Source organism: Stegostoma tigrinum, chromosome 38, assembly GCF_030684315.1.
Source record: "Stegostoma tigrinum isolate sSteTig4 chromosome 38, sSteTig4.hap1, whole genome shotgun sequence".
Lineage (NCBI taxonomy): Eukaryota > Metazoa > Chordata > Chondrichthyes > Orectolobiformes > Stegostomatidae > Stegostoma > Stegostoma tigrinum.
Window position 1 is genome coordinate 6,717,121 of NC_081391.1, and position 13,155 is coordinate 6,730,275.

At 41.2% G+C, this 13,155-nt stretch overlaps 1 protein-coding gene across 1 annotated transcript in view; it reads left to right on the forward strand.

Moving 5' to 3' along the window:
* The first annotated feature begins 2,477 nt into the window (after window positions 1-2,477).
* LOC125447057 (myocardin-related transcription factor A-like) overlaps window positions 2,478-13,155 on the forward strand; it is a 169,384-nt gene continuing 158,706 nt past the window's right edge. The window contains exons 1-2 of the mRNA XM_048521126.2: window positions 2,478-2,553; window positions 10,921-10,970. Coding sequence (XP_048377083.1) covers window positions 10,947-10,970 — 24 coding nt within the window. The 5' untranslated portion in view covers window positions 2,478-2,553; window positions 10,921-10,946. The remainder of the gene's footprint in view (window positions 2,554-10,920; window positions 10,971-13,155) is intronic.

The following is a 13,155-nucleotide window of genomic DNA, read 5'->3' on the forward strand; positions in this document are numbered from 1 at the left end:
TTGCTATTTATGGCCATGTGTTCTATTCTTCTGCCACCCTTGCCAGACCCCTGAAAGACCTGACTAATTTTGAACGTGCCTGCTAGTCCCAGACTCACTCAGTAGCAGAAATAGTTTTGCTCTGCTTACTCAATCCATGCCCCATTACCTTAAAATTCAATCAAATCATCAATTAACCTTCTAAATTCCATGGAATGCAGCCAGTATTCCCAGCACAGCACAAGTTAAAGGGTGCCATACACTCTGTGCAAGTTAACCTCTTAGTTTATAGGTCATGTGCTGAAGTTTTAATCTTCATACTTTAATTGTGCTGTTAGGATGCATGCATTGGTCAGTGATAATAACACTGCGATATCTAATGTGAGAGCCAGCTAAACTGAAAAACTATATTACGTTATCATCAAACAGTACCTTGCATGTCTTGCATGTATGGCAGCCCTTTTCCCAAAGTCCAGAGCAAAAGGAGACAGAGCCTTGGAGTTGGAGCCCAGCCATTCAGGGCGATGTCAGGAAGCATGGGGGAAACTGGAAATCTGGAACTCTTTCCCCTGAAACATTATTGGAAGAATCAAAGCAGAGGTTAATACATTGTTGTTGAATAAAGATATCAAAGGTCATAGAACCAAGACGGATAGATGGAAGAATTGAGAGGTTGAATAGCTTTTTGCTGTGCTGGGCAAGACCTTGGTTATGCTTAACTGTGATACCTTCTGCGATTGAATCGTAAATACACTGAATTTTTTAGAATTTTATAAACTCAGCAATTTGTGGGCTGGCACCAGGAGGAAATGAATCATGGAAATAGTCATGTCTATAAAAACAGATTAACTAATATCCTTCATGGAAAAGATCCATTCACTGGAGCAGAAATGTCACTTACACTGCCAACTTCTGATGAAGGGTCCTGACCCAAAACTTGGACTTCCCTGTTCCTCTGCTGCCTGATCTGTGTTCCTCGAGGTCCTTGCTGTGTTGACCATGCCCATCTAACGATCAACTAAATCCAGTTACACATTATGGTGCACTGTCTCTGCAGTTGTCGGGGATAACATCATGGAATCTAAATAGATGTGAGCGTGAGAAAGGAATGGAAGACTGTATAGTTAGAAGTGGATGTAGCAGCATTGGAAGAGATTAGTATGGAGCAGAAATGCCAACCTGCTTGCTTGCCATGATTGTTAGGCAGAATGTTTGTGCTGAAAATCTGTGTAATTCTTCACTCACTCTGAAATGACCCTGTTCAGGAGTAAAATCTATCATCGTGGAGGAAGACCCACTGTAGCCACCTCAAAAACAAAGCATGGGCTGTAAATGAGGCCTTGCCAGAGTCACTGACATCTTGAGAATAAATTTTTTTTTGGAAAAAAAGGCCTACTGACATTGACTATGAGCTCACACATGAGAAACAGCCAGTTTGTTGAGCTGCTGGCAGATGCCCAGTGGGAGGAGGCAAGCATGAGTCAGGAGTACTGCAGAGTGGTTTTGGATAAGGAAAATGTTTTCTATAATGAATTTCCCCTGTTCCTGAGCTAGGGGAGATGCTCCGGTTTTGTCTGTAAGAATTGGTCCCTCTTCAAAATATGAAATGAATCTTGCTTGACTTTACAGCATTCCCCTGCACTATTATGGCAACCCGAGTTCTAGCTCATTACAGCCTTCTGTTCTTGTCATCTGACTAAGACTTGCTACCATGGAGTTTTCAACGGTTACTTTCAAACTTTTCTCTTCGGAAAGGGTTGGGGAATCGCTGTCTTGCATTCCCCTCACACCGCCACCTTCTGCAAAAGTGGATATATTGCAAGGCACTTGGGATTGACTCGATAGTAAGCAAAATGCTATATTGTGTAAAACAAAATTACTCTCTTAGCAACAGGAATAATCTGCTCCTATGTTGATGCAGAAGTATTCAGGATCCACATGGACAGAAGTTCAGTTCCTCTGTCTGCCTTTCTCACTTTCACCAGGACCTGTTTCAGATATTGTGCTCCCACAGTTGTCAAAGGTTTTGAAAGAAGTACGTTCCCCTGATGACTGGAGATTCTTTGAAAAGAAACCTTAAGCTGGATTGTGCTTTTTGAGAGAATCTTTCTTGTTCTCACCTTTCCTTGAGTGGTGGTCTGGGTTCAATTTCCGTACAGAATCTTATTTGTTAAAATTTCTTTTGTGAACTAGTTTAATGGAGGCATTGACTCGAATGGGCATTGGGTGCAAAATTATTGAACAGTTCTGATAAAACGTCATTGACCTGAAACATCGGAGTTTATCCTGCTGCAGATGTTGTGGCTTGCACAATTTTCAGTTTTAATATTGAATATGTGTAAGCTCATTTTCACTCAATAATAGAGACTTTTACATTCCAGTGCTTTATCAACAGGGGTTACTTATGCTTGTGTGGAAGAATATTGTGTTATCGTTCCAGTGTGTTTGTGATTGCTTTTCAGAGTCGTTAAAGGTGATTTTTTTGTTTTTTTTAAAAGTGGACTTGTGGCTGACAGAATTGACTTTTAGAATGGAACAGAGCTGGCGAAGGAGGAGACCAGAGACCTAAAGAAGGTATGACTCTTGACTCATCTCAGGTGAAGCTGCTGTAATATTAGGAACTTGTTCTTCAAAAAATCAGCAAAGTTTTGGGATTGTTTGATGTACAGGCCTCAGGAGCTGAGTGGTCCTGGTCAAATTTAAACTGGGTGTCAGTGAGCAGGTTGCAGTCAAGTAGCACATTCTTAAGGATGTTGATATCACTTTTTTCATTATTTTATTGATGATTGACAGCAGATCCTTAGGCAGTAATTGGCTTTGTTAGGTTTTCCTTCTTTTTGTGTACAGGCTATACCTGGGCAATTTTCAACATTGTTGGATAGGTGCCAGTGTTGTAACTCTGCTGGAACAGTTTGGCTTGGTATGTGGCAGGTTCTGAAGCACAAGTCTTCTGTACTATTGCTGGGATGTTGTTAGGGCCCATAACCTTTGTAGTATTTAGTGCCACTAACCGTTTGTTGATATCACATGAGGTGAATCGAATTGGCTAAAGACTGGCATTTGTGATGTTGAGGACCTCTGGAGGAGGCCGAGATGGATCATCCACTTGACACTTCTGGCTGAAGATTGTTGCAAATGTCTCAGATCTGCTTTTGCTCTGATGTGCTTGGCTATTTCATCATTGGAGACTCGGATATTTGTGGAGCCCCCTTGTTCAGTGAGTTGTTTAATTGTCCATCACCATTCATCACTGATGTGTGGCAGGACTACAGAGCTTGTAACAGATTCAGCCATTGAAATCAACCAGGAATGTGCATGTTCTCAAGGATTTTGGGCATTATGGCATTTCCTAGGATACCTGGCGTGGACCTCCTGGACTGCTGTTTGTATAGAAAATTGTTTGGTGTACCTCCTGGTTTTTCTTGGTCTTTATTTCTGTTCTTGCATGTTTGTTTCTAGGTAAAACATAGGACAGAACAAAAATGCCTGTTACCGCTTGGAGGACAAGTACAACCATAGATTATTTTATCCAACAATGACAACTACCAGCTTGCATTCTTCTAGTCCCAATCTCCCCACCACCATCAAATGCAAGGAGTTCTTTGTGTCCAAGATCTGCACAACTGCCTCTTATTTTTTCCTCTTCCTTCTGCTCTGGTAACTTATGTGTAGTAGTCTTGCCTTTCTGTAAGTTTTCCACTCTTAGTTCTTTTTAAACTGCCTCTCATGGGAGATGTTGACCTCCCAGGTAGAGGATGCTGGAGATGACAGTTTAAAAGTTATGAGATTAATACTGGGCTTCAGTTTTCTGCAAGATTTTTCAGGAATTGATTTGAGCTACTTATATAACTGAGAATAACTAAAGAATGAGTCACCAGAGAGCATCTGGGTGGTGGGGTTGAAGAGTGCTCTTGAAATCCATTGAAGCAGTGAATATTATTGGGGTGAAGATAGAAAATTTATCATGTAAGGAACTTGCTTTCATAATTGCTTTGCTGATTTCATGGAAAGAGAAAGTAGACTGCAGATCGTGATCTAAAATCATTAAAAGTTCCTGACTTGCACATCATAAATAGAATTCAACATTGTTACCATAAACAAGTGGCCTTACATATTGCAAGCTAGTACATAAGTATTAAGCCACTAATTCCTTTATAACTTTCAGTTCTGGCCTGTTATTAATTGATTTACATTTACTCAGAAAAATTTGCAAAGATGAGATGTTAGGAGAATTTCTGCAGTTCAAGTTACTCTCTGGTCCCCACGTGTCCATTGTTCACATGACAGCTTTGGAGCTGAATATTTGCAGGGCATTGGGTTGCACGTTCCTCAACTGATATCTACAGAGGCACAATGGTTAGGAACTAAAAGTCTGGCTATCTTCATTGTAGAACTCTTCTTTCTTCCCTAACCTGGGAGTACTGAGGGTATTTAAGAATAGTAGGCCATTCAGGCCGTTGAGTCTGTTCCCTCATGGCTGATTGACTGCCTCAGTTGTAATCACGTGCAATGTCATTTAGCAGAAATAGTCTAATGATGTCTTCTTGAACATTTACCATCTTCCTCGGGTAGATAATTGCAAAGCCTCATTACCTACTGAGTGCTGAAGTTCCTTCCTATCTCCTAAGTAGCTTGTTTTTTATTGAGGTTAGTTCCATGGTTATAGACTGTGTTCAGTGAAACACTCTTTTTGCGTTGATTCTGTCTATTCCTTTAAAAATTTTGAAAGTTTGAGAAATTCCTTCCCGTTCTTCTAAACTCCAGAGAGTGCAGGCTCAGTCACCTCAATTTCTCCTGAAAGGACTGCCCCACCTTTTCTGGAGTTAGTCTTGCAAATGTTCACTGCCTTCCCTCTATGATAAGATATATCCTTCCTTAGAAAAGGGTACAAGAGCTATACACACACTAATCCACCAACCATTGGAGAATTTGAAGAAAGAGATCTTCTTTCTGTGTCTTTTTATGAGTATGATTCTTTGTATTCGATTTGAAGGTGGGCTGTAAGCTTGGTGCATTTGACACTTTTGGTATGTTCCTTCTCTTAGCAAGTATGGATTGATGTAAAGTTGAGCCATGGATTCTCCCTGCAGATCAGCAACAGACCCATGTTTGGAAGTTCAAGTTCCTGTTGTCAGCTCAGCCTTTGGCTGAAGTTTGCATATGTCAAGTGCCTGGCTTTCCTGCAAGGGCTGTTTATCTAATCATTTTGATTAAATAGAATTCCGCACTTGGAACAGGAATGCAAAGTACCAAAGCTGAAGCTTATTTACTCTTGTGTACGTTTTGCTATACCAAGCATCTTTCCAGATTAGTGGTCCTTCATCCTTTGTATCAGTCTGGCACAATTGCTGCATTTTACCCAGAAGTAACACTGCTGAGTCTCCAGCCCATTTGTTGAGAAAAATTTTGTTCAGTTTTTTATCTGCCATCTTGAAGCATACTTGACTGATATAGAACATAGAACATAGAACAGTACAGCACAGAACAGGCCCTTCAGCCCACAATGTTTTCAAAGCATATCACTGATTTATTTTCACAGTTTGATAGGTAGTTTTTTTCAGGTAGTGGTTGATATTCTCAAATGGGCCTCTTTTGGATTCCATAGGCAGTCCCAGGCTGGGTGTATTGATTTGAGAGGGACACTGAAGTGCCTGTTCTCAGTGCTTGTAGCAAATAACTTGTCTTTCACTATACCGTACCATATTTAAGACAAGTTTTATTTTCTGTTTGGTTCCTTTCTCACCTGTTCCGCTCCCTGACATTGTCACTTTGCTAGTTGCCTGTGGGATTTGACGAGCATCACTTGCTTGATGTTTACCTGTATGCCCTTCTCAGCAGAGATTACTGGCTGGTGATCAGAGGGCAAAAGCTGACCTGTTATTTCTTTAATGTAGTGTGATCTGATACTCACTGACAGAGAAATGACATTGAGGTCACCATTTTCAGGAGAGGAGAGGCACTGAAGGGCGGAGTCATGTTCCTCCTTTTCTGGAGTCAAGGTGGTGATATTGGAAAGAAAACAGTGCATTTCTTTAGTGCCCCGTGAGAGCTCTAGTTGCCCTGAAGCACACATGATCGGTGTGGGAAAGGCAACTGTATAACCTGACAATGTCCTCTGTAGTACAGACTGTATGACTTGTGTATACTTTAATATAATTTGTTTTAAATTTGGATTTGAATTTTGAATTGAGTGACAAAGATTTTTCTGCAGAGTGTAATGATTAACTTATAAGTAGCTGTGATGATTTCTTTTACAACATCTTGAGGGAGTAGCTGTCGTGATAAATGGGCTTTTTATTTACTTTAGACTTGTGACTGAGCAAGGCAAAAATTGTGCATCAAGATTTGTCAGAAAATTCTGGATTTTTTTTAAGCTTGAGGGAAGCACAAGAAAGCTAGGGAAAACCTTTTTTTTTGGATTTCAGTTTTTGGCAGTTGTGCAGAAGTCCTTGGATGAAAATGGGTCCATAAAGTAGTGGTCCCAAGAAAGGGAGAAGATATTAACTTCTTCCTAAGGTAACCTAGTCTTAACAGTCATCAGCCAGAATTGTTTGGATAAAACCCTGAAAAGGTTATTTGTAACTGAACGTTGAAAACCACATGTATGAAATCTCTAGAAAAAGGCTGTTTGATAATCCAGACTGGGAATTTAAGTCAGCTAATTTGAACCAATCAAGGTGTTACAAAAGAGATTTTTTTTCTGGTGTGAGCATTGTACAAGGGGTGCTTTTAAGTACTGTTAAAATGTATTTTTAGGAACTGTGAAGAAGTGTCTTTTTTAATTAATGGAATTAAATTTCCACCATATGTTTCTAAATCTTTAATGGTATATTATATAAAAATAGTTTTGTGTTCTATTTTATCTTCATTTCTTTGCTTCTGTTTCATTATTAAATCCAAATGTGCAGCATTGTATGCTGTCTTTCAGTGAGAGAACACTTTTTGTTAAAATGAAAACAAAACATGATCCATCAAGCCTGATTTCAGTCTGATAAGAGTTACCTGTAAAAATATCAGCTGGGATTATAACCCCACAAGCAGCAATATAATTTACTTTTGGTGAGGTGAGTTAGGATAAGTAATGGCCCGGTTCTTCAAGTAGCACCATGTGACCTACTGTGCCCGTTTCAGAGAGTAGATGGCCTTGCTTTAAATTAATACACAACAACGAGCACCCCTGACAGTCCAGCACTCCCTTTTGTGTGTGTGTGTGTGTGTGTGTGTGTGTGTGTCTAAATTATGAGCTTAAGGCTCGAGCTGATGTTGAATCCATGACTATCTGACTGGAAGGATACTGTTGAAAACTCTTTCCCTGTCTTAATTAGTGCTACTTGGAAGCACCTTGGAGATGTATGAGCAAAGCCCTGAATAATTGCTTCCCTGTGATTAAGCTTTATTCAGCAGGTTGTCTGTCATCCATCCACTGTGATGAGTTTAAGGTCACCCAAAGTGATGGGACTGAAGGGAAGAAATGTTGCCATTTATGCAGTGCCAGCACAGTTTACATATTGAATGTTGTTTGACCTGTTCTGTGTTTTCATACTTCCATTGCCTTAATGCTTGTTCTCTTTATAATTTTAATTGCCTTGTTCACTTTAATTGCTCTGCAGCATGCCAAAAGCCTGGAGATGCAGTGGTTAAACATACTTCCTGCATACTGGTACTGTGGTTTGCAGAGTGGTTTGTTACGGGTTTATTACGTACAATACGTATAATGTTGCCTGCATTCTGATTTCCAAAACATCGAATGGGTGGGAAGTTGGAGACCCAGTTGTTTTGGAGAATTCTCAGTGGCAGATCTCTCTCATTGACTTTGTGTTTGAGCATTATTGTTGCAGAAGCAAAGGAATAGGAGTTGGAGTAGGCCATTCAACCCCACAACTGCTCTACCATTCATCTAGATCATTGCTGATCACTTCACTTTGCGTCCCATCATGTTGTACTAGCTTCCTGTACCTTGCCTAAACGACTATTCTGAGTGAAGCTGAATTCGGTCTGTGTCCAGTGCATATCCACTTTGATTTTCTATGGTTCCTGCCATAATAAATGAAGCTATTAGGCTTTTGAAACTTTGCTCTTTCCCTCGTCTCAGCACTGCTGAATGACCCCTCTCCTGCTCCCTCCAAAGCTGAGGGGTGTCATAAAAGTACACAGCCTGGATACAGACCCTTTATTCCAACTTGCCCATGCTGACCAGATATCCTATATAAGTCCCATTTGCCAGCATGTCTCGACCCTTCATATCCAGATCCCATACTAGCCTCCTCCACTTCCTCTGGCACCTCATTCCATACACACAGCACTCTCTGCATGAAGAAGTTGCCATTAGGTCCCTTTTAAATCTTTTCTCTCTCGTCATAAACCCATGCCCTCTAATTTTGGACTGTCCCACCCCAAGGAAAAGACCTTGCCAGTTTACCCTAATGCTCATGATTTTATGAACCTAAATAAGGTCACCCCTCAGCCTCCGATGCTCTAGGGAAACCTGTCCCAGCCTATTCAGCCTCTCCCTATAAGTCAAACCCTCTAAACCTGGCAACATCCTTGTAAATCTTTTCTGAACCCTTTTCTAGTTTAACAACATCTTTCCTGTAGCAGGGAGACCAGAACTGAATGCAGTACTGCAGAAGTGGCCTAACTAATGTCCTTGATAGCTGCAACTTGACCTCCCAACTTCTATTCTTAATGCACTGACCAATAAAGGCAAGCGAACCAAACACCGTCTTCATCTTCCTGTCTACCTGTGACTCTATTTTCAAGGAACTATGAACCTGCACACTCAAGTTCTTTGTTCAGCAACACTCCCCAGGACCTTATCATTAAGTCTACAAGTCTTGCCCTGGTTTGCCTTTCCAAAACGCAGTACCTCACATTTAGCTAAATTAAACACCATCTGCCACTCTTCAGCCCTTTGGCCCATCTGATCAAGATCCCATTGTACTGTGAGATAACCTCCTTTGCTGTCCACTACAGCTCCAATTTTAGTGTAATATGCTTACCATACCTCCTATGTTCATATTCAAACTATTTACATAAATGATGAACAGCAATGGACTCAGCACTGATCCTTATGAGACACTGCTGTTTACAGACCTCCAGTCTGAATAGCAACCCTCCAACCACCACCATCCATCTTCTACCTTCAAGGTGGTTATGTACCTAAGTAGCTAGTTCTCCCTGTATTCCATTTGATCTGACCTTGCTAACCAGTCTACCATGAGGAACATGGCCATGAAGTCCACATAGATCACGTCCACCATTCTGCCCTTATCAATCCTCTTCGTTACTACTTCAGAAAACTCAATCAAGTTAGTGAGACTGTTTTGCGTGTGGGAAACAATGTTGCCTATCTCTAATCAGCCTTTGCCTTTCCAAATAAATGTAAATTCTGTCCTCAGGATTCCCTCGAACAACCTGCCATTCACCGATTGGCAGGCTCACTCGTCTGTTGTTCCCTGGTATTTCCTTACCACCTTTCTCAAATAGTAGTACAATGTTAGCCAGCCTCCAGTCTTCCAGCACCTCCCCTTTGACTACCTATGATACAAATATTGTCCACACCAATCAAGTTTCCCAAACTAAGCTTGTCACATTTGCCTGCTTTTGGCCTGTATTCCTCTAAACTTTTCTTTATTCGTGAATCTGTTCCAATGTCTGTCAAATGTTATAACTGTATCTGCATTCACCATATCCTTTGAAAACTCATTGCACACACAAACTACCCTATCTCTGAAAAAGTTGCTTGTTGTGTCCCTTTTCAATCTTTTCTCCTCTCTCCATAAAAATACGCCTTTGAATTTTGAACTCCCCTACCCTAGGGAGAGGACCTTTTGCTACTCACCTTATCAATGCCCCTCATAATTTTATAAACGTCTATAAGGTTGCTCATCTTGCTATATTCCAGTGAGAGAGGTTCACACTGGCTACATGAAGATATTAGTGATACATCTGGTCAGCGTCTTTAACTAATCTAGTGCCATTTACCAATATTTGGCCTATATCTCTCTAAACCCTTGTCATTCCTGTACCTGTCCAGATGCCTTTTAAATTTTGCTCTTTGTACCAACCTCCTCCACTTTCTCAGTCATCTCATTCCATACATGCATTAGACTCTGCATGGAAAAGTTGCTCTTTAACTCCCTTTTTACACCTCTTCCTCCCTCACCTTAAGGGTATGCCCTCTAATTCTGGACTGTCCCTACTATGGGAGTAAGACCTTGGCTATTCACCCTATTAATGCCCCTCATGATATTATAATATCATATCTCCGCACTTCGGTTTTTGATGCTCCAGATAAAATAATCCCAGCCAGTTCAGTGTCTCCCTATAGCTCAAACTCTCCAACCCCGGCAGCATCCTTGTAAATCTTTGCCGAACCCTTTCATGTTTCATAACATCTTTTTTATAGTAGAGTACAGGATCTGTGGAGGTGCACATCATTGATGTAGTCTATTGGTTATGCAGTTTGTTTCATGTTGCAATGGGTGATTTTTTTTTAATGAGCAGTTTAGTGCTGCCACTCACAAATGCAACAAAATTGCAGAGTGATCCCAGACTTTTGCAGCTGGATGCTGTGTTACGCTTCATATTCTGGGAGATTGGCATAGCACTCAATATCTCGTATGGCTCCATAGAATTTCATATGTTGCTAAGCAAATAATGCTATAATTGATGGTAAATGCGTTACTGTGTCTATCCTCCAAGGATTGGTGTTTTCCGGTTTAGTGCAATCTAATCCTATTCATTTCGAACCTTTAGGCTTAGAAATAAATCTGTTCATTTGTTTCAGTAATTTAAATCTTTTGTGTTTGTGATCAGCATAAATTATTTACTGATGTATAAATTTATCTTGTAAATTGCTGAGACCTGCTCTGAAGGAATATCTACTAAATCAAATGATGACTTATTTTAATCATTGTATATTCTTTTGTCTCTAACTAGATTCAAAATTGCTCTCTGTAGGTTGGATGCTGGTATTTAATGTTTGGAGGGTGAGTTCATCCATTCTAACTCTTGGCTGAAAAGCATTTTTGCTTTTTAACTTTGGCATTTGCATTGGGCTCCATGGTACTTGCATTGCGAAGGGGTAGCATGGTGGCTTTGTGGTTAGCAGTGCTGCCTCAGTGAGGGACCCAGATTTGATTCCAGCCTCCGGCAACTATATGGACCCCACGGGGACGTTCTCTCTGTCTGCGTGGGTTTCCTCCCCTGATCCAGAGATGTGCAGGTTGTGTGGATTGACTGTGCTAAATTGCCCATAGTGTCCAGGGATGTGCAAGTTTGGTAGTTTATCTGTGGGAAATGCAGGGTTACAAGGGATAGGGTAGGGAGGTTGCATCTGGGTGGGATGTTCTTCAGAGGGTTGGTGTGGACTCGATGGGCTGTGAGTGGGCCGCTTCCACACTGTAGGAATTCTATGATTTTCGATGGGCCTAGTTCTGTTTGATGGGTTACCTATACCAATGGTGACTTGTTGATGTAGAATTGCATTTTTCCGTTTGTTGTGGCACTGCTCACCCTGTAATGTAGCCATCGTGAGCAAAGACAAGTGTTGTATACCCATCCTCAGTTGCCTTTGAAAGTGTGATGATAAGCTGCCTCATGAATTGCTGCAGTCCTGGTCATGTTTGGGAAGGAGTTCCAGGACTTTGAGCAATCTGCAGGAATTAATTTTGAGAGTTTTGTTCATGATCAGTCACAGTATAGTGTGAACAGAACACACACACTACCGAACCCCCCCCCCCCCCCCCCCCCCCGCCCCCCCACATTGCTTTAGCACGTAGGTAACTGCAGTTGACCCAGAAGAAGTGGAATTATGGTGCTTTGGCAATGTGAATATTGTTCATGTGAGCTGAGCCGGAGTTCTGGCATGCCATATGGAGCGTGATAACCAAGCTCCTTGGCTCATTCAGCATGACAACGCCCCCCCCCCCCCCAAAAAAAAAATCTGTCCAACCGCCTACATGGATCCTGGTCGATCTGTATCTTGGTTCTACTTTAAGTGCCTTAGATCTATAGCCCCCAATAGAATATTCCCAAACATTGTACTTGTTCCGGGAAATGAAGTGAGTTATGTTGTCTCATTTACAGCTAATGTACAGGCTGTAGTGTGGGTCAGTAAGACCTTGAAATAAAAGTGGAAAAAACTGTGCATGCTGGATATTGTAAATAAAAATGCCAGGGCAACTCTGATCTGATAGCATTTGTGGAGAGAAAACGCTTAACATTTTGAGTCCAGTGTCTCCTCTTTTGGTTTGAAGCTTCTGCTAAGAGTGGGGACCTGCCTCCTCATCCTACCATTTTACAAAAAAAACAGCGCTTTGTGGGATGGTTCAGTGATTAATTGTGAAGATGTGCCTTTAGGCAGAGATCTCCAGAAGGATAAAAAGCTTTTGCTTTGTCAGATGCTAGGTGGACAGCCTTTGCCTGATTCCATTACTTTCTGTGCAGAGTGTGTGCTTCCCGCTTGATAGAGCACACCCATGCAGATCCTTGAAGGCATTGAGCATTGATCCTGTCAGTCACTCCTTTGGGGCAAATTTGGAGAATGACGCATGTACCATGACTCATTTGAGAATTGAGCACTCTGTACCAACCATTGTTGAGGCCTCTGAGGTGGCCAGTGTACTGTGCCAAAGTACTGGGATTAAATTTTTTTGGTGTATTTATGATTTCAGCCATTAGCCTATGATATGATGGACACACCAGCTCTTCCTTTCGGTAATGACTGCTTATGGGCAAATAAAATAAGAACTCTTGTTCAAACAGCTCTGAAGATTATTAAAACCTGTAAGATTGTCATTCAGTACAGATTTTAAAAGCAGCACAGGTGAGGATCACTTCTAATGAAATTGTCATTACTCATGTCCTTTGTTTTTGTTTGAGATCACGGCCGTGGTGTTAAGCATAGATGCTGCTCGAGGCAATGCTATTTGGATGTTTAATGCTGTTTCAAAAGTAGCAGGTGAGGAGTTTGAAATATGTATCCTAAGGTAGGGGCGTAACACAGTTTCTTTTTGTAGTTATGCCAATTTGTTTAATAGCAAATGGATGTTGCTGTTGTTGTTTCATAACTTTTTATCTGCTAAATGTCACAGGTAATTAGTTTCTCACTCTGCTTCTGATTTTCTTCTCACTTCAGGCATACTCTCCATCCTCCCCAAGTATCATTGCACT